The sequence below is a fragment of the Syzygium oleosum genome, unplaced genomic scaffold, assembly GCF_021117445.2.
Source record: "Syzygium oleosum isolate NSW1041296 unplaced genomic scaffold, Sole_v2.1 Sole_v2.17, whole genome shotgun sequence".
NCBI classification, from domain to species: domain Eukaryota; kingdom Viridiplantae; phylum Streptophyta; class Magnoliopsida; order Myrtales; family Myrtaceae; genus Syzygium; species Syzygium oleosum.
The window spans coordinates 8350270-8371494 of NW_026607501.1; the positions used below are offsets into that span (position 1 = coordinate 8350270).

At 37.7% G+C, this 21225-nt stretch overlaps 1 protein-coding gene across 1 annotated transcript in view; it reads right to left on the bottom strand.

Moving 5' to 3' along the window:
* Positions 1–373: 373 nt before the first annotated feature.
* The window catches only part of LOC115678874 (callose synthase 10), a 29119-nt gene continuing 8267 nt past the window's right edge, over positions 374–21225 (bottom strand). Inside the window, exons 11-51 of the mRNA XM_056318962.1 lie at positions 21008–21084; positions 20833–20911; positions 20021–20113; positions 19819–19921; positions 19581–19704; positions 19271–19457; positions 19101–19153; positions 17737–17797; positions 17532–17613; positions 14858–14907; positions 14566–14652; positions 14293–14378; positions 14138–14165; positions 13948–14045; positions 13736–13817; positions 13472–13632; positions 13212–13332; positions 12981–13078; positions 12801–12891; positions 12564–12724; positions 12338–12447; positions 10989–11123; positions 10819–10887; positions 10564–10729; positions 10063–10183; positions 8869–8988; positions 7024–7139; positions 6855–6938; positions 6520–6632; positions 5556–5608; positions 5302–5478; positions 5164–5211; positions 4470–4628; positions 3954–4067; positions 3749–3837; positions 3402–3560; positions 3142–3244; positions 2647–2766; positions 1390–1440; positions 1110–1292; positions 374–999 (exon numbers count right to left, since the gene is read on the bottom strand). Coding sequence (XP_056174937.1) covers positions 763–999; positions 1110–1292; positions 1390–1440; positions 2647–2766; positions 3142–3244; positions 3402–3560; positions 3749–3837; positions 3954–4067; positions 4470–4628; positions 5164–5211; positions 5302–5478; positions 5556–5608; positions 6520–6632; positions 6855–6938; positions 7024–7139; positions 8869–8988; positions 10063–10183; positions 10564–10729; positions 10819–10887; positions 10989–11123; positions 12338–12447; positions 12564–12724; positions 12801–12891; positions 12981–13078; positions 13212–13332; positions 13472–13632; positions 13736–13817; positions 13948–14045; positions 14138–14165; positions 14293–14378; positions 14566–14652; positions 14858–14907; positions 17532–17613; positions 17737–17797; positions 19101–19153; positions 19271–19457; positions 19581–19704; positions 19819–19921; positions 20021–20113; positions 20833–20911; positions 21008–21084 — 4449 coding nt within the window. The 3' untranslated portion in view covers positions 374–762. The remainder of the gene's footprint in view (positions 1000–1109; positions 1293–1389; positions 1441–2646; positions 2767–3141; positions 3245–3401; positions 3561–3748; positions 3838–3953; positions 4068–4469; positions 4629–5163; positions 5212–5301; positions 5479–5555; positions 5609–6519; positions 6633–6854; positions 6939–7023; positions 7140–8868; positions 8989–10062; positions 10184–10563; positions 10730–10818; positions 10888–10988; positions 11124–12337; positions 12448–12563; positions 12725–12800; positions 12892–12980; positions 13079–13211; positions 13333–13471; positions 13633–13735; positions 13818–13947; positions 14046–14137; positions 14166–14292; positions 14379–14565; positions 14653–14857; positions 14908–17531; positions 17614–17736; positions 17798–19100; positions 19154–19270; positions 19458–19580; positions 19705–19818; positions 19922–20020; positions 20114–20832; positions 20912–21007; positions 21085–21225) is intronic.

A 21225-nucleotide genomic window follows, 5' to 3' on the forward strand; every position in this document is an offset into this window, starting at 1 on the left:
TCAACCAGAGCCAACGGTCAAGACATCATCATGCACTCAAGAACTCAAATCAAATATGGCGTAGAGCCCAAATTCGCAGCTCAAAAATCCACTCTCTTCCCCGTCCGCAGCAAGCTGATTATTTAGTATATATTAGGGAATCGCGCCGCCATGATCTTTGGACCCGGCATGGTAATTCTATTCGAACTCTCGGGATGATATAAAAGCCCCATCCTGTAGGGCAAAATTATCTCGAAAGGCTTTTCTGGAAGCAATCAACGATGCAGCTGCAGCTGCAGAGCACGGTATACAGCAGAATGTGGAATTTCCATTTTAAATTACCGCTCCTCTTCACCAAGTATACATTGATATTTTTAAGTACATGGCTCGCAAATTCAGAAAATACCGATGGGAATGCAATTAATCAGACAGGAACCATCTACCCAAACATTTCAGATTCACAGAGGCTCCTAACCAATATCCTCATCAGCGTGGCGAAAGGAGAACCGACTGTTCTACCGCAAACTTGCGACTGAGAGAGCCAGGACAACATCAGACTTCACAAAATATAAGTCCTGGGTACTTCAAAGATTGAGACAACCACGACAATATTCCTCACATATACATTTCTCTCTCCAGTATGAGCATGTACAGACATATTTACTCTGAATAACCACAGAAGCAAAAGAAAAAGGGAGAAAAGTAAAGGACAACTAGGGACTCTATCTGACTTACGAGGCTCTATCGTACAACAGAAGCAGCATACCTTGGCGACTACAAAGTTTAGACTTCAACATTGGCTTTATTACCAGCAAGGATCAGAGAGATCTCAAGGCCACGACTAAATGCTTGGTTGAAGAGAAGACGAGATTGAAAAGTGGTGACAAAAGGGAACCACGACAAAATAGCTATTGGAGCAAAGATGAGCATACCCATCCCGGCATCATACATTCTGGCATACTCCCTTACTGAGTCCCATAATCCTAGTCTCCAAACTACCTTCTTCCATGTAATTGCCAGCTGTTTCAGTTCAAACACAAAGGAGGTTAAAAATGTCAAGCAGTGCCACCTTTAGAAACAAGAATTTACAACAACACATAAAAGTTTGGTTTTTAATCTTAAGTACTTACACAAAGTATGCCCCAGCCGGTAGGAATAAATGCAAGAACACTTGCGAACAGGTCAGGTATTGACAGATTAGTAAATCGAACAACAAGGCAGACAGCTGCGATAAGTCCCAATGATGTGACTCCTTGAATAAATCGTGCAAAAAGTAGGAAGTTGGTAGATTTTTTTGGGCTAAAAGTATAAATCTGCACAGCAACAAGAAACCACAAATAGCACCAGTTAAAATTTCCGACAAAAGCCAACCATAGCAGGGAAAATGCAAACAGAAACATGAATCCACACCTTGAATATCATGACAATGCCAGCCAATACTGCCCAGGAGAAGCCGTAAATCTGTGATCAAAAGCAACTGCTATGACATAAAGTAGACAGCCACGCTAAGGCATGTTTCTCCATGGACATTGTGAAATCAATTAAATTCTCAATCTAAATCGAATCATCGTATTTACAATGTAAAACAAAATTTTGATTAGAACCAGTAGAGATATATTTGAGAATTTTCCTTTTTCGTATGCTGCTTCTTCTCAGTGCATAACTAGTACAAGATTCAGAGAGTTTGATAGTAGAAACCTGAAAGTTTACCTGTCTAAGCAACTTCAGGAGCTATTTAAACATTTCATTTGTAATGTGGATATATGTGATTGGAACCAGTAGAGACACATGCGAGGATATATTTTGATTGGAACCAGTAGATATATGTGAGAATTTTCCTTTTTTGTATGCTGCTTCTTCTCAGTGCATAACTAGCATAAGATTCACAGTTTGATAGTAGAAACCTGAAAGTTTAAATGTCTAAGCAACTTCAGGAGCTTCTTAAACAATTCATTTGTAATGTGGATAGATAGTGTCAATCATTTCCACTACGTCAACCACAGTATGCCCCGTTGCAGTATATGAATCTAACATTGCATCTGAGTCAACATGATGAGTTTAAAACTTTCTCTAATTATTATCTTGCCTATTATTCTAGTTGTTATGCTCCTGTGTATGGTTACATCCACATCTGGCGCTTCATGTGTATAGTCCGAGTCACACAAGAGGATGTGCATTAAGGAATATGCATGATATATATGTAGTGGGCCAGTCTGTTGACCAATCAAACTATTTAGAAATAACAATCATATAACAAGTCGAAAATCCATCAAGCACAGCACACCTAATCCATTTTTATGCCACCAGGATTGGATGTCATCTCTCTCTGGTTTTTATAGTGCATTACACAAGGACTAGCTGTAATGGTCTGAAATCCATTGCAGTGTCAATGCTGAATTCATTAAACCATGAATGTAGAAGACATGTTACGAATAAGGTCTGAAACAAGGCCACTTCAAATACTAGAATTTATTGCCTAAGATCCTGGCAAAACTTCAATGCCCAAAGGATATGTTAAACAAACTAATACAGCCTTTATTCAAACCTAAGTGCGGCTTTTTGACAAGAATTGTCTCTCAAAGTGAGACTAGCACTTCGATAAAAATTAAGGTGAAATTAACAAAGAGAATAGCAATTTGTCATGAGACAAGAGTCCAAGAAGTTTACCGCAAGAGATATGCTCTTCCCAGTGAGATTTAGTTTGTATACAATTCCATATTGGAACAAAAAGAACCTTATGCTTAATATCGTTTCCAATATACGACCTCTCAATGTATGGATATGCGCCTGCAAAACCAGGGAGCGTTACAAAATAATAGAGAAGAGATGAATTAGGAGACCATGCATAAAGGAAAAAAGGGACATTCACAAGAGATATGGACAGTATATTCATATCTGTAAATCATGTAAAAGTTCCATAAGAATTCAGGAAAAATAAAGAAAATCATAAATCCAGCGTTTGTCTCTCAGATTACCATTGCCAAATTCAGAAAAGCAAAAGAAGAGGATGAAGTAAAGGAGGGGCAGCAGGTAGATAAAGGGAAACAAGACAGCAAGTTTGAAGCCATTAACCAACAGTATTTATTCCAACCCTATTACTGTGAAACAAATTTTCCTTTGTCTGCAAGGAGAAATGGCAACCGGAAAGCAAATAGTACATGCCTGTTCTTCTTCCCACCAAAATTCCCAGCTATTTTCTCCCTTCACCCCTACCCCACCTTTATATAGAAGCCAGTTGGTCCAATCATCAAAGTCCTCCACAGTCCTGCTCATCAAAAGATATTATAAGTATTTGAAGAAAATACAGCGTCTTGTCATCCATCCAACAGATTAACGTCAAGAAAAGACTCGAAGTCACAGGTAGGTTGATACAAAATCATTGAAATTTGAACTAAAGAGGTCAATGGTACAGAAGGACTTACTTTTGCCACTCAAAACCTGAGGGATTAAAGATGTAAGGAGCAAAGAGCCATGAGATGACAAGGAACCAACTGCTAAGAGTTAGTAAAACAAAAGAAACAGCGCCTCCTTCTGTATACCCATATGCTATATACACTATTAGTAGTAGAGCCACTTCAAGCCTGTACTCAAAACAAATAAAAAATCACGTTAGCATTGATTTGAGAATTTGAACTGCTTACATATAATGCAATATAGAACAGAAACCCGGGCAAGAAAATGCACAACCTAGAAAATCTGCACAGGGGAAGATGAACAGAAAGGGGAAAGCGCTAAACTAAACAATTCTTCCAACGCAAAATAAACTCACGCTTTAACGAAGTGACTTCTTGAGTACAGCCTATAATTTTCAGCAAACTTGATGTGACGTACAACAAAACCTCTCCCAGTTGCTCTGTACTGTTGATCCAAATCAAAGAAATAAAGCTAATCAATCTTAAAGCACAAGAGCAAAATGAGTTCAGAGATCAGCCCTACGAGAACTATGCAGCTTCAACTTGGACATAGGCTCCTACCTTTGCACCTCCATGAAGAATAGTTCGTCCAAAATAATGAGTTTTGGTTCCCAATGAGAAGGTGAAGAATACCGAACAGAGCTGGAGTTGCATCGTGATAAAACTGAAAACAGCCTGCAGATAAACAAAAAAACAGGAATTGTATGTCATATCTTGTTTTTTTTTTTCGGTCGAATATGGCATATGACATAGACAACATGATATGTCAGATCTTGTTTTTTTTTTTTGGTCGGATATGTCATCTTGTTGACTAGCATGACAAATAACTGTTACCAGTATGGCTTAGGATCCTGTCTGCTACTCAGTATGACAATCTCTCTCTCTCTCTCTCTCTCTCATGCATGCACGCACGCACACACGCAGATACAGAGAGAGAGAGAGAGAGTCACACATCCACTTCAAAATTGCAATGCAGTAAAAATGGCAAGTTGATCTACTCTCATTAAACATGAAAAAAAAGTTCGATGAGGCAGACAAAAACAATGCGAGAAAGATAAGGGGAATGTACTGACTAACCTTCAGTAATCCCAGCTCAAGGATAAAGCCCATAATCATGGGCACTGCAGTAAAAACTCCAATTTGAACCAAGAACTGTGCATTCAGAACTGCATTTAACGCTGTATTTCCCAATATTTTGGCTTCCAGTGAGATCCCTTCATCAAGTCCAGAGAATGCCTGAAACAAGTCACGCAACGAAAAAGAAACAATAAGTAAACAGTTAAATAGACATTTCATTCACATGCTATTTGAGAAGTAGATAGCCAAAAACAAAAAGCATCAAGTAACCAGCATTATGAAAGACACTGCACTGAAACACCATTGGGAGAATTTGACACACAGAAGTATACCTACATGTACGTTTTACCTATACTGCCCTTCCAAATTCCATTTATGCTCACTGGTTACTCAGGCCGACCACAGATTTGAAAGAACAAGCAAAGAAGGAAATACAAAACGATCCTCTGTAAGTACCGTGACTAAATGTTCCAGAAATATTAAGATATGACAAGTTTCATGAACAGTTTAGATGATTCTCCAAAATCGGAACTTCTCTGTTCACATTGCTGTGCACTAGGACTTGCATAAAGCAGCACCCTATAGAGTGACTTACCAGAAACTCTTAATAAAGTACAAGACACTCCAACCTTCACAATTAAATGGAACACATGATGATTCAATGTGAAAGAAAGATTGACGATAGCCATCTTACCAGGTAAACCCTCCCATATAAGAAAATATATATTGTAAGGACCGTCATCTGTATTGAAACAAAGTTTTACACCACATCAGAAAATAATACTATTGTACAGTTACTGTTAAGAGAATTTAATGAATAGATAAATCATACCATTGTGCAAACATAATAACCAACAGTGGTGAAGAAGAACGAAAGCATTCTAAAGAAGTCAAAAAGTTGTCCAAGGCGGTACACATCTCTGCTAAGAACTTGTTCTCCATTGCCACCAGCAACTTTTCCTTCAAACAGGGCAATCTGATTTAAGCCAACATCCCTGCCCTTTCCTACCTACACAAGACATAAGCAAAAAGGTTACTCCCAAAAATTCACAATCTTCTAAGAAGTGATTGTTCCTATATAAAAACCTGAATGTACTCATGGTGTGTGATATTGCCCAGCCTCAATGTGGAATTGAACCCTGCAGTATTTCATTATACCAAGATGAGACTCATTTGGAAGTAAGTCGTGTTCATCCAGAGAGTTGAAGAATATACTTTCATACAAACATATCTGAAAATTATCTACACTCAGAAAAAATTAGTCTGAAAACATTCAGAGTACTTGGGAAGCAACATCCTGTTTTTTTCAACATGAAGTAGATATTGAAGATTGTCTTGCACCTTCTTTGTCCCTCACATACTTGCAATCCCTCCTCGCACAGTGTAAGAACTCTCAGGGTACTACACTAGCATAGATTTTAAAAAGATCTTAGCTTCTCGAGATGCAGGTCAATGAAGTCTTGACATCTAAGGTAATATCTGGAGGTTAATTTTTGCATATTCACCCAACATAATTAGGAAAAAGAAAACAGGTCTACAAAATCAAAAGAAAGAGTGAAGATCATACAAATCACGCCCATCAGGAAGAGGTGAAGGGCATATCATATATTAGAGTAACAATATAAGTTTCTCTATTTCACTCTTCCGAAATAATCCAAAAGATGGAAGGAGGAATCTTGAGGTTATATTTATGTGTGTTAAAAAGAAATGCAAGTATCTCCCAAGTGCCGAGGCAAAAATTTTGCTGTCATTGCAGAACCTTTGTTCTAACTAGAGTGGAAATCTCTCAACTAATTGATAAAGACCAGAATTATCGAGAGAGAGAGAGAGAGAGACCATTAAGGTTCAGCCAAAGTTTGGTTACAATATTTACCATCAATTTAATAACATAACGAGTCAAAGTCTTAAATTGAGGTTTGTTTCTAAACAAGAGAGAGTTGAATTAGCTTTACTTATTTGGTCAGCCAGTAAGCACCCACAGTCGAAGGCCACTTACCACTAAACAGAAATAAACTGGTAGTTACAAGAAACAATTTCAATACATATTTACCTGCATATATATCTTCACTGATATTTATGACACGTGATGCCTTACTAATACCTCCTCGAGTTATGTGAAAGATACGGTCAAATACATCTGGATGTCCATAGTGCATACGGACCCTGCAAGGTTACGACAAAGGGGCGATCATTAGAATCTATATAGTCTGATTCTGATGAGGTTGACCAAATAAGCCATTATGTCTATATTTAGATGTTGGCTATTTGAACGGTGCGACAAGGTGTCTGCATGCGCTTGTGCTTTCTCAGGTAGGGGTCATGTCTGACACAAAACTCAGACTCAGTATTAAGAACTGGTTCAATAATAAGTTGCGGACCACTTACTTCAATGGATAAGCTAACACCCGTTGACCGAGAGTCACAAAACTAGTCTCTTGGTTGGACATGAACATTGCCAAAGATGAGACACTGCAGGAAAGAGTTGTTCAAATATAACAGAGTACTATCATTAAAAAGAAAGGAATAACGTTAGCACATAACATTGATGCCCAACCTTCCTGTAAAAACATGCTCTCTAACACCAAGAATGGTTGGAGGTCTTAGGCCATGATTTCCTCGAAATTCCTCAAGAAGATTCCTCATTTTCATTGCCTCCTCAAGGTAATTGTCCTACAAGAAGCAGGAGAAGATTATCACATTTTGCCATGTGTTTCATAGACAACTATTTCTAACATCAATATCTATCCAAAGCCAAACAGAGAATGAAAACCTATACCCTTTGAAAAGTAAATTAAGAAGCAAGCAACGTAATATGCATAGCACAAACTAGAAATGACTGCAAATGAAGTACTCTTAAATCTACTTAGAATTATTTGCTAAAGAAATATACAATCGGTAATGCATGGACTTACATCAAAGCACATTTTATTCTTCTAACATGCAACATTCCTTCAAAAGATACCAACACGCCAAAGATTGAACATTTATCATTACCTCACTTTTTCCTACACCATGTCAAACCAGAGACACATGCTCCAAAACATTTACTAAGTGTACACATCAACATCCTATAATTCTTCTTGCGATTTTCCATTTGTGTAGCAAAGATATTCCATCCAAGAGGCACATTTTTTTTAAATGGAAGAATTTGGATATACTTTGTAATTGAGTTAAAAGAGGAATTTTGAACCAAATAAGCTTCATCAAGAGATCTCTTGTTCTGCTGACCATGAATGAGAAGAATCAACTCATACATTTCAACTTTGAATTCCTCCATTAGTTCATTCTCTGATGCTGCAATGTTGAGTAGCATCTCTAAGTGTCACTTTTTCCAAATTTCTTTAGTGATATAATTATGTATTTCGTTTCCCAATTCAATTCCCATCTTAACTGGATAGAAGAGGACAATGTTTCTCAAGGAGCATGGACCTACCCTCAGCCTATTTGTCCAACAAAAACAACTCAGAAAAAATTCAGAATTTTCCGTAATTATTGAATGTTCACTATTTTTTAAAAGGTTTAATGCACAGTAAGCATTAAAATGAATATAATAATTTTAACTGGCATTTTAAGCCAAATATTCTTAAATCCCAACTGCGGTGGAAAAGACCATCACAGAAAAATTATCCACTTATTGTCTCACAACCCTTTCAAGTCCCGATATAAGGCTTCTAGAAGCACAATTATTAATATTGATGGCCATGCCGTAGATTAGAAGAGGAAATTTGTAGCATTCCACACTTTAGATTTGCCAAAATACCAAAATGCCCATAAAGATCGTTGTTCATCATCAACTCTGTATGTGAAGTTTTAACTACCCATAGAAGGTAACCTATGATTTACACTTAAACATTGTATCATTAACAGGCTAAAGCCAAAAAAAGGAAAACTATCCCCGTTACTTTACAAGGAAATGCTCAAGGATGATTTGTGGAGAAAGAGAGTGTGTGTGTGTGCGCGCGCTACTACCTGCCTTCTCATCAAGCAGATACTCAAAACAGTTCTTTCCATGACAAGGATAATTTATGAAAAGAACAAACAGCGATCTCATAAGAGAAGAGGATCGTGCAGGCTAGAATCATTGGATGTTTCAATTGACATTTCCCAGCATTCAATATCATTCAGCATAAGCCAGATTCTTTTATTTATGAGATAGTTGATCCAATTAAGCTTTGGGCAGAGCGAACTATGTGGTATGCAAAATTAGCATATTAAGTGATGTGGTATATCTCTAGCATTATTCTTAAGCTTTTTTAAAATTACAAATGTACTCATTACCAAATCGAAGCAGCTGCAAAACATATGTCAGGACTTTCTTTCTCTGAACATCTACGCTAGAATAGATTGTATAGCTTAAAAAAGCATATGGAAGTGTTCGCCTAAACAAGAAACTGTCCACCTGATTCATGTCAATAGTCTGAATAGCATCACCGCGAGTGAAAACAATAGCATGGTTTTGGTTTTCAGGTTTTCCTTCTCCAAGCTTTGGATCTCCAGGAAGCTTAATGGAATATATTTCCTGCAAAAGAAAGAATGCAGCAGATAACCAAAAGTTGCTTGGGGGAAAAAAGGAGCCACCAGCTGTTTTATGGATAGAATCCATTAGGAAATACAACCGACTAGGGGTGTGCAAAACGGACCACCCAAACCGGGAACCGCCCGGACCAGACTGAACCGGCCGGTTTAGTCCAGTTCCCGGGAGTATCGGTCCGGTTCCCAATTCCTAAAAGTGGAACCGGTGTCCAGGGGGTCCGGTTCCTAGTTACAAACTAAACCCTAAGTGAACTTCATTGACATAAATTCATTGACAAAAATTAATAAAATGTGAACTAAACCCTAAGTGAACTTCATTGACAAAAATTAGTAAAATGTGAACAAAACCATAAGTGACCAGTTCCATTGGACCAAACCTGAACCGGACCGGGGGACCCAGTTCCCGATTCCACCTTGGAACTGGACCGGTCCGGGAACCGATCACCCCTACAACCGACGACATAAAAAAATCTTCAATCAGATGATATCATAAGGTTCTTCATTCCCCAACTAATTAGATTCTTTCCTTACAAAAATTCACTAGCAACAAATAGTAACCACCCAGGTTCCATTTTCTAAGATCGCATTTGGCAATGCCATATCTCGTCATATTTATAATAAGGTAGTGTTGTCCACAGGGCACTAGTTAAGCATACTTTAAAATCTAGTCTTCTATACATTGATTACACATTACAAGAGAAAAGTCAGCTTTGGAAACTGTAATGTTTCTTTGATTTATCACTTAAAATTCCTCGGGGGCACTCTTTAACCTTTTCCCTTATAATACCCCAAAGTTCATTTTTAGTAACCAATCCCAAGGGAGTAAGGGCGGAGGTAGCCATGTGGATCAAGGCAGTGGATTGTGAATCCACCACAACGGGAGATTTTCTCTTCATCTGGGGGTTCATTTCTTTTCGAATTCGATTTGAAGTGAAAAAAAGGAAGGAAATGTTATGTATGGAAGAGAAGTGAAGGGCAGCACTTGGTGACAATTGACAAGACAATTACCTCACTCTGCCGAGGACGTAGTATGTATAATAGCTACAGAATTAGCATATACCTGGTCTTTTCCATTTACATCTGCTTTCACAAGTTTTGAATAATATTCCTTAGAGCCGACGTTTCCTTCAGCTACGACACTTTCCTCCACATGTATGAAGGCAACACGGAGCGCCTCATTCCTAATTAGACAAATTAATTAAAGAATTGACTGAAAAGGCAGGTTAATCATAAATATTTATGCTTCATATTTATGCAATATTCCTACCTTCTCCATCACATACTTGCCCAACAAAAAAAGGTTCAATGAAAATAATTTTGGGGGAGGGAGGGGGGACAGAGAGAAGCTGAGCCCTTCCGTGGAACATAATCATATGACAGGTCTTTGACCAACAAAGTTACATGTAAGGTAAACATGTATATAATGCCTCAACAGATCTCGTAGACAAGTATATGAGATACTTTAGCATGTGCCATCCTAACAAATCTGTCATGGCGAAGAAACTCCATACACATACCATAAACATGCAAAAAGTTGTAAAATAAAATCTAAAAGGCTTACCTCTGTAACAAAAGAGAAATATCAGCAGCTTCTGCAGCCTTCCGCTGTTTCTGCTGCCCATAAATTTGGCATGACACCACATAAGTAAACTTCAGATCTGCTTGTGCCCGCGCCTCATGCGACAGTTCAAAACCTTGAGTTGGTGGGGAGTTTGCCCGAGAATAGTCTACCACTACAGCCATGATATCATATTTAAGTAAAGGCATGCTTCACCCTTAACAGTAAAAAGATTTGCTGCAAAATAATCAGTCATACCTCCCAAAGATCTTCCTTCCAGAAAACTTTGTAGCATTAAAGCCCTTCTATAATACATCATCCCACGCACTGTTTCATGATGACCGAACAATCAGAAGTTTTCCAATTGAATGGTGCCTTACACTTTGAGATGAATGTGATCCAAAGAATCAAGATAGAGAAGTTCTAACCAGTTCTCGATAAAGTCTGTCCGCGATAAGAGGCCCAAAATCGAAGCTCCAAAGAATCACTTGAACTATCTTGAAGTTCTGCATCTCCAGTAGACTCGCCTCGATTAATCCGTTCCAAGAAATTTGCCCATTCATCTAAAGAAAGTACATATTAGACCTGTGATCTTGAAAACTGAAGCATTAAAAAAGAAAATTCTAGTGTATAGACAATTTAGAACAACACGTTCTTGAAATCTTTTATAATCTAAGAGCATGAAATAACCAGGAAAAGGGAAGAGCAATAAAAAAAATGCCATATTTCTCTCATTGGCTTCTATATCAAAAGTAAACCGCCAACGCTCCACTATACAAATGCCACATCAGGTATGAACAAGTATATACAATTAAGATACTCCGAGCACAGGAAAAAAAGCTTATGCAATAAAGGCACAAAAACCATGCAGAAACCCCCAAAATCATCTTTCAACCATGTTACCATCTGCAATAGAATTAACACATAAAAGGCACACAATTTTGTAGCTTCAGCGTATCAAACAACCTCATGACCGCTCCAAACATCCTACACAAACTTCTCAGGTTTTTCCATCCTGCATTCCTGATAATGCACCATTTGAGCCCCACGCCATTACGGCAGATTAATTATCCCTACAATTCAGTGAGATATATAGCACCCGATGCACCCAACTACTCCTGCCAGACCTAAATCAAGACCAATACAAAGGAATTGACTCCCGACAATCTGAGGAAAAGAGAGAAGTTCCTACATCATAAGAAGCTTCTTCAATCAATAGATTCTATTTTACATTTGAGAAAATAATCAAGTTTAAAAGCTTTCCTAGCTTCTGGCTAGCCCACAGAAGAAATGCGAACATTATTCCAACTATACTCTTCTCAACTCGTAGAATTAGCTGAAACTAACGATGAGTGAATGTGCCATTATCCTTCATAAACCCGCTGCTAAGAGTGCAAATTATGTTTTACCAAAAAGATGGAACATGAAATCAAATGAAGAAATTGGCAACTCCATTCATCAAATCCAAACTACTATTTAAGCAAACTATACAAATATCGCACAGACAGAATGGCGAAAATGAAGTTAAGGCAATCAAAGGAAAAGACAAGAAAATATAGTAATCGGGACTATTAAGCTAATAAATGCACTTTCCTAACACGAGCAGACTTTCTGAACGGCACAAAAGGCGTTCCGGCTTTTGTGCCGTCATCTAAAAGTAGAGAAAAGCATGCAATCATTGAAGATGACATATGAAGTCAATGTCCATTTAAAAGGAAAAGAATTCATACAGGAAATCCTCTCGTTCAGAAAAAAAGAGCCTAGCCATCACAATTACCAGGAAATATCTTTTGAAGATAGAAAAGAATGGATATTCCATCCTCATTCTCTTTTTGTAGGTCAGAGGAACTATATAGAACTGTCTCACTGTAGTACGGTGTGAAGACACTGTTTCAAGCAAAACAAGGAGAACAATGGGTAAAGAAGGTAAGAAAGCTCATGGTTCAAAAGCAGCCTGAAAATCCCGACCAACAAAAAGCTGCCTGAAAACACATGGAAGCAACCTGAATGGCATCATTTCACTAACTGGCTTTGCCGATGGCATATCCATGAATAACGAGTTGGTAAAAAATTCTAATCTCCTCCTCGCTTCCAGATTCTTTGGAATATTAGCCGCTGTTTCTTTAACAGTGAGGAGGAGGTGCAGACGCTTCGCCTGTTCCTTCTGTTCCGAGAAAAACAAATGATTCAAAAACTAGACTATCATCATCTTGAACTTGCTTGTGTTCAAAGATCCTTACAATTTCAGGATCCCTGGGCCACTGAATCCTAGAAAATAGTCTACCCTCATTCCGTGCCCTTGCCAATATATTCCACGTATCCAACTGCTCCCTGAAATATTTTCAAAAACAATCTTTTACCTCACCTAAATATTAAAATTAGATCAAAAGAGCCAAACAAAATGTGAGCTAACTCAATACCTCAAGTCGGATGACAGCAAATCATGTGTAACAACCTCATAAAGCTCATATATAGCTTTCGCAGCACCTCTGGCAAGTTCAGGAGTTTCATTCCGTGTCTGGCAAAAAAGATTTGCACCACAAATAAATAAATAATTCAGGGAAAGTTCACATGGCCAAGTGTCATGGGCATCTTATTTGTTATTAAAGAAAGATAATCATGAAAAACATCAAAAATGCCAAAATGCATACCAGTAGTCCAGTCAATGCAGTAAATCTTGACACCACTAATGGAATTTTCTTAAGAGACAGTGTAATAACCAGCGAACCCTCCAATATGCTGTTGTTGATCTCACGAAAAATTCTCTCAACCCTATCAAGACCAAGTTTACACAGGAGAAGATATCTAAATCATTATACGAACACATTCAGCTCTGTCAGATTTCTTCAGAGAACCATATAATTACATCAACTTAGAACATAAGCGTACAGATCTAAACTTTGAAACCTACCAGAGTCTACCCTCTCCATCAACAAGAGAGAGTAATATTTTCTCTGTGCTGTAATAGCATTCTTGAACAGCATAAGCCATATATTCATCTCTACATATCCTATTCCACAAATCCACCTGGGTGTCTCTGCAGTCCAGTGCCAAATCAATTGCCAACAAAATCTGATCAGAGCAGACAGAAAAAACAGTTCAGTTCATGACTAGCATCATCCATTCGATATCAGTATGCGATTCTCCGAAGCAAGCGTAAACTTGAGAAACGTACCTTGCTGCTTAAAAGAAACAATGGCCATTGAACTAATCTTAAACTTCCTGTGTTGCTAGGAATGGAAAGCAAATCCATCTCCCTGCAGCAAAGACACCAATTGAACAAGTATTAACCAACATACAAAGAAAAGGGGGAAGCAGAAACATAGAAGAAAACAAAATCCAGGTATAACTTTCTCACTAGAAAGAAGCATCCTTTCAGAAATTTACCTATTGCCAATATAGTCTTCCTCACGTAAACTTTTAATAATCTCGTTCCAAAACGGAGAAAACATGGCCGCATATGCTTTATTCATGTCTTGCGCATCCTGCACACACATACATAAAATAAGATAAACAGAAAAGATAAACTCAATTAAAGAAAAAGGATGAAAGATTAAACATTGACTACATCACTAACCTGGGGCGACTGCCGATTAAAGGGCAACCTGAAAGAAAAAGGATAAAAGATAAGTTATCAAGCATGATCACAAAACGACAAGGAAAAAAAATGGTTTGACTCTGAGGAAAAACCCAGATATGCTATATATAATCCACAAAGAGAATGATTATCACCGCTTCGTTTCGGAAGAGACAAGATTCTCAACAAAAGCTTCAGGGAAGGACTCAAAACGCCTATGCAGCATTTCAATGGAGCGTATCTGCCAAAAAGATATTTGATGCACAGCATGAGGTTTGTGAGGAAAAGAACATCCAACCATTCTAGAAAGCATGTCATATACAACTTAGAAAACAATGCTACCCTCTTTGACCCAAAAAGGAAAAAAAAAAAAAAAAAACAATGCTACCCTCAGCCAAGTCTAATATAAATTTTAGAAATAACTGTACCTCGCCTAATCGGGCACGAGCACCCATCACACCACCGACAATTGCAGATAAGAGAGTGTACCAGATGTGAATGTCCATGAGATAAATCTGGCAAAAAATAAAGTGAACTATTATCAACAGTAATATTCAAACAAATATATTAACTATCCAGTCTTTAAAATCGAACTGCAGCTTTTCTTCTTGAGATAAACTAATTAGGAGGATTCCAGACAGATCAAATTTTTTCTTCGACATTAAGGCAATTATACACATTTGGATGGCAAGAAAACCAAACCAGAAAAAGGGTACTTACAGCTACAACAGGAGCCCAAAGGCTGGCTACGGCCAAGGCATTATTGTTATCTGCTCAACAATCAGAAAAATCAATAAGTAATAATAGCCTAATCCACTAAGAATAGATACGCATGTTTCCCAAATGGGAGACTTCACTTTTCCAGCAATGCAAAGGGTAAGTAAAGCACGTGAAAAGATCATTTGCTTCAACCATTATTGCTCCCTGCAGTGCAGATACATTTCCAAACACATAGAAACACACACGTCTTGATTGTCTAACAAAAATTTGATGACATGGCACCAAGACGACACCAACCATTAGAGAAATACAATGTACCATGCTCTACCCAGGATATCCATGATACCAAGCACTTTTACCATTAATGTGGACAAAATATCTCTCCTCTAAATGCTCTTCTACTTCTCAGTCTCCACACGAGCTAAAGGCGGATCAACCTTCATAGCTTCCTCTTGTTTTCCTCTCTTTTTTTTTTATTATATTGCATAAACAAACCCCTACCAAAGCCTTCAGCTTCAGCTCCTCCTGGATCAATTTCACTATTATCTAGCTAATCCTGACACAGGCCAAAATCAAATTCCCAGAATTTTGCATCCTAGGGGGTGGAGTTATAGATGGTTATTTTCTCCATTTCACCCGCTCACCTAAACCAACCAATCTTCAACAGACCATGTATTGCAATAAAAGCCTCCCTCCTATGCACCCTGATCTCCACCTGAATCGAAGGCAAGTACGCTTTTTCATTCTCACTCATTCCAAAAGTTAAGCGCTGGTATGATTAGACTTAAAAGCCTTCATTCCTAGCGAACTGTCATTTTTCCGCTTCTCATTCAGCTTTGTATTCTCTTCCTAAGGAATTCAGCAACAGAATCCCATTCCCAATGATTAAAGTTACTCAAACATCCACCTTTACAGTATTTCCGCCGTAAAAACAGAAATACTGGAGCTGAGGTGCTGCCAAGTCTACGTCTTTAAGGAAATTCGGTTTTAGGTGGTATCAAACAGCACTGCCAAGCCAACCAGAAATGAAATCTCCTCTGGCAATTTTGCAGTTGATAATACTTATCAAATCATGCCAATGCTTAACAATCCTTTTACAAAGCCTCATCCAAGGAGTGTCATCACTAACTTTACTAGTTAAACCCAAAAGATTCACGCCATTCTTCTCCTAATCATGACAAACCATATCCAGCACCACCATCTCTTCACAAACCAATTCTCCCTATAATGTACAATGGGCATTGTCGAGAAACATCATCCTACACTTTCTCCATGTTAACTTTACAAGGGACTCTGTAACAAAAGGGACTTAACTAATGACTCCTTTATTGTTACTCTTCCACATTGAACCGACCAACCTCATTTTCAATCAAACACAATTGACCAACCACATTTTCAATCAAACCATCCTCCTTATAAACATCTTCCCTCAATAAGTTTAACTATCTATGATTTTGCCCATGACCTTTTTATGCTCAGCTGCTAGCACTTACGCAATGATATTGTAAACGCTTCCCAACAAAATAATCATTTTGGAATATTAATGTCAGTCAAACCATTTCTCTTAGGATAGCATTAAAATTGCTGAAAATCACGATTTCTTGAAAATTCTGTGAAGGTCCATTCAGTTCATGCTTAGCGATATCGACTCTTTCTCAGAGAAGTGCTAGAGTCAAACCATCCGCCGCGAAATACTCTTATCTTCTCATATTAAAGACATTAAACCAGAAAGAAATGAAGCTGCCTAACAATTACCACTAGCTCTCCCTCAATATGAGACACAAAAGTGGGAATTACTTTCAGTATTGCTTATGTAAACAGTCCCATAGTAATAGAAATAGCATATCTTGACTGAGAAACATAGACTGGCAACTCCACCAAGAAGTATAGGCTCAGAGATAGAGCTTAATCTGCAGAAGCAGTCCCACGACCAGCCTGAATGAGAATACAATCATATGCCAATAGCCCATGTCACGCCAAGCAATCCTAAGTTAGAGTAGAGTAGGCAAGGTGTGGCACAAGAGACGGTCCATATTCTGTGGATGAAAAAGTTATGACCAGCTCTTTGGAGGTCTCATGGTTATCCCGCATGAGATTAAAACAGTTCTCCTAGGTAAACCTAGGTCGGCAGCATCATATTGTGAATTTCAAGATTATTTAACAAAACAAAAAAGGAGATATCTATTTGCACAACCATCACATTATGTCCAGAGAGCCAACAACCAATAAATAACTAAAGTGTAAAGCTAGCTAAGGTCCATATTTCACTAGTAACCATCATGTGGTGTCACTAGAGTTAGCAACAAATATGCAAATTAGAGTGGTAACCTAGCTAAATTCCAAACTTCGACGTCAGCATAATCTTGCACCTGGTGAGTCACATGATCTAAATAGATCACCCCATATTTCAATCTACCTCACAGAAATCTCTAAAGAAAGCCTATGTGAGAGCCAAGTACCTACTCATTTTTAATCAATTTGGTACTAATTTAACTACATGAACAATAAACTAGCAGGAAAAAGAGAACTTTTTGCCTAGATAAAATCCGTACTAGTTTCCCTACCTAAATATATCATTATGGGAAAAATACATAAAGAGCGATCCTAAAATTTTAAAACCACAAAAACAGCTTACTTTGTGATCCTTGAATTTGAATACTAAATAAAAACTTACGTTTTGAAACTAAATCATGCCATGAGTATTGTAAAGATGGAAGATCAATAATAATCCTGGTCGGCTTCACAAGAGTTTTAATCTGCAGTCGTAGAAGATATCAGGCTTAGAAAAGAAAGAGCCATATATTCCGCACATTGAAAACGAGCACAGAGAAAACATTCATGTTTTAGCTTTTACAACTAAGCAAGTTAAACCAACTTGCCTGGAGGAAGTAAGCAAATGTAAATTTGCATATGAAAATTACCAACCAGTATAGAACATACCTGCAGTAGAAAACAAAAAAAAGTCAATATAGATTCTCTATGCTAACAGCTGACATTCATTACATATAGCGGAAGAAAAGAAAATACATTCAAACGAATTTAAAAGTAACCAAAATAATAGAGAAATCATAAGGGACATCGCGTCAGCATACTTAAGAACAAAGAATGTAAGCGCTAGACCACTTAAGTAGCCACATATTTAGACAATCAGCAAACATAGAAGGAAAAATCCCACGTAGAAAACAATTTGTATTCCGTTATATCTAATTGGATCAAGTTACAGGACTTCAACTTACCCAAACACCTTAACCACAGATAACCATCCAGAGAAATGTAGATGAAAAAGTAGAGAAACCCATTCCAAGTATTATGATTACAAATTTTTTATAGCACAAGTATAACCGTTATCGCCTGTTATGAGGCTTGTTGCCGGAACTCAATGGGCCATCGCCACGCCATAATTTGTGCTGAAACTAATCATATGCTGGAAGTTGTATGAGGTATATAAAGCGGGCAGAGGCTTGGGGAGAGAGGAATAGAAAAATCCTATTTTAAGGACAATATACCGTGTAAAACCAACTATTACTATTCAAAGTAAGATTCACACTAAAATGCAGTCTAACTCTTCCTTCAACTCTCTCTTATTTTTAATCACCCTTCTATTCAATCAGTACTCTGCTACGTGTTTCTTGTATCTTTGGCCTAGCAATTTTGGATCATATTTTTTTCATCTATTGCCTTAAAAAATTATGAAGGCCATCCTAGAATGGAGTTATTTATTGACGTTAGTTAAGACTTAAAGAAAGAAAAGGCCGAGATAATGAAGTAGCACTTGCATCGTTTATTATACATGCATGGGGAGATTTTTCTGGCCAAATTGATACAGCAGAAAATATTAGAAATGGTTCCATGAAGCAAAGCATATCACTGGGTATGTAAGAAAGGATTCTGTCACATAATATTCACAAAAGGCTACATGATATTCTCAAATTCCGTCCACAAAATAAATAAATAAATAATTTAATTCATCAATAAACTTTACCAAGGATTCTGGACTTCATGCTGACTAGTAACTGGATTGAGACAATAGAAGGAGAAGAGCTAAGCTTGTCTGGTAGCCCATCCCGTAGATTGTTATAAAACGGAAAATAAGAGTAAACAATCCTACAACTCTCACTTCTTAGAGTTAAACTAAAGCCAACGTTACACCGTAATAGCACAGAAGCGATGAGGATCACACAAGGTTCATGCATCCATAGATACTATACTATTAGTCCTCATGCCCATGAGGACAGAAGCTTACCGACAGTAATCGCTCAAGCTTTCATAAAGTCCACGGCCAACATAATAACGTTCCTGGTAGAGACAGTATAGATCAGAATGAGAAGGAGATGGTCATATACAAATAATTAGCTGCAAAAGAAAAATTCAATTAAAATTTCTAAAATTGGCCGAATAAGCCACAAAGAATACCTGATAAATCCACTTAAAAAATTGAAAAAATGGTTGATCAGACATCTGAGAAAGGGAATGACATGCTGGTAGTTTCAGCAGCAGCCCTAGGACCAAGCGTACAGCCGCATAAACACCCACAACCAGTATGTAGATCCGAAAATAGGTAGAATCAGAGTTGTTCTTATTCATTTCATCCACAACATTCCTGCAAGTTAATCACTACTAAGTACAACTCACTAAGTCCAGTTAGAAGGAAAAAAAAAACTCACAAGATTGCTCGACTGTTCTTTTCCTTTTCACTTTTCACAAGCCAAAACCACAAACTTACAGGTAGAGATATGTCACGGCTACAGAGGTCAAGCCACACCAGAAGAACCTAATGACCAGCCTTGAGATTGCCATTCCTCTTGCCGTAGAGTAAGCCCCATACATGAGGAGGACATCTAAGCAACCTATCAGGCAAGCAACCAAAACGAGAGCTCTTGAAAAGGGTGGTAAAAAAGGACCACAAGGGTTATTATCGAACATGCAGATGCATGAACAAAGAAACACCAAGGGGAACTCACTCTCAACAAAATTCATTATAGCAAATGTAGGCCCAACACTAAGAACTGCCTTGAAAGTACGCAAATTAATATCACCGTTATGAAAGGCAATCATTGTAAGAGCCTGAAAAAAAAGTAAGCAAAGAGAGCTTGTATCAAATTGTAGAAAGAATAGCATTGAACCTGATAAAGTAAGCAAAGAGAGCTTGTATCATCTAACTACCTGAAACATTAACGCCAAGAAGATCCAAAGACGATGAAAACTTCGATACAAGTGAAGAAAAGTACGGTGCTCAACGAATGTGCTTTTCCCAGTCTGCAAATTTTGCATGCTTGCGAGTCAGTGAAATGTGCAACAATAAAGATGGAATATTTCAAAAAGAGTAGAATACTCTAAAAGTACAACAGCAAGAATGAATGGCTTCATATATAGTATTTGTGTATTGATTCTTTACTTGTAAAATTTGTTTGCAATAGCCCTTCATGTACAATCCACAAAAGCATTGAACTGTTCGCAGCGACACAAGCTTATTGACACTAAATGGCTCCATTCCATGGATCATCTTACGCCATTACTCAGAGCATAAAGCACAATGCTATAAAAAAAAAAGACTCGAAACTCAACAATCAGAAGTATAAATCCACATGGCAAAATCGGAACAAACAAAGGCATTGATATGACCAAACACTCAGTATAGGTTCTCAGTCTTTTGATATTTACAGAAAGCTAATAATCAACGAAACATCGCTCTTTAAAATTAGAGAATAAGCAATGCCAGCCATTAGCCTAACTTTCAAAAGAAAAATACGATAATTCCACTTGCAAGCCTATGTTCACTTAATAAGGAGTCCCTGAGCAAGTTGCAAATACTGCACGCACATCTCCACTCTGGTATGTTCCCAATATAATCCATGTCAAAAAAATTAAAAATAACACCAAATTCCAATATACTCTAAAATGCAACAGAGTTCCCATGCTTAGCACAGCAGATAAAGCAGAGATTCTGAAAATCTAGGGTCTGATTTAGAACAAACCCTTCTCCTCCCTTTAGGCTTCCGGAAAAAAGATGAATCCTTTCTGAAAGGCAAACTCAACTCAAAACAAGTAGGTGACCTGCAACAGATCCAAATGGGAGAAATTAAAAAACAAAGAAATTCACACAACAAATTTACCGATTTGAGAAGGTTTATATCAGGTTGGAGAACAAACCAGAAGTATTCATTAAAGTCATCATAATTTCTCCATTTAGAATGTGCAGCCCTACCACCATCATTTTGATAAGCTTCCTGCGTTAAACCAAAGTGAAAATTTTGATACAGAAAGTAAATGAAAATACTCAAGCAGGACACCATCTGTTAACTAAAACTACAATACAAATTTGCGGGCTAAAAGTGTGACTCCAATACTTCGCTTTACTAAACAATATT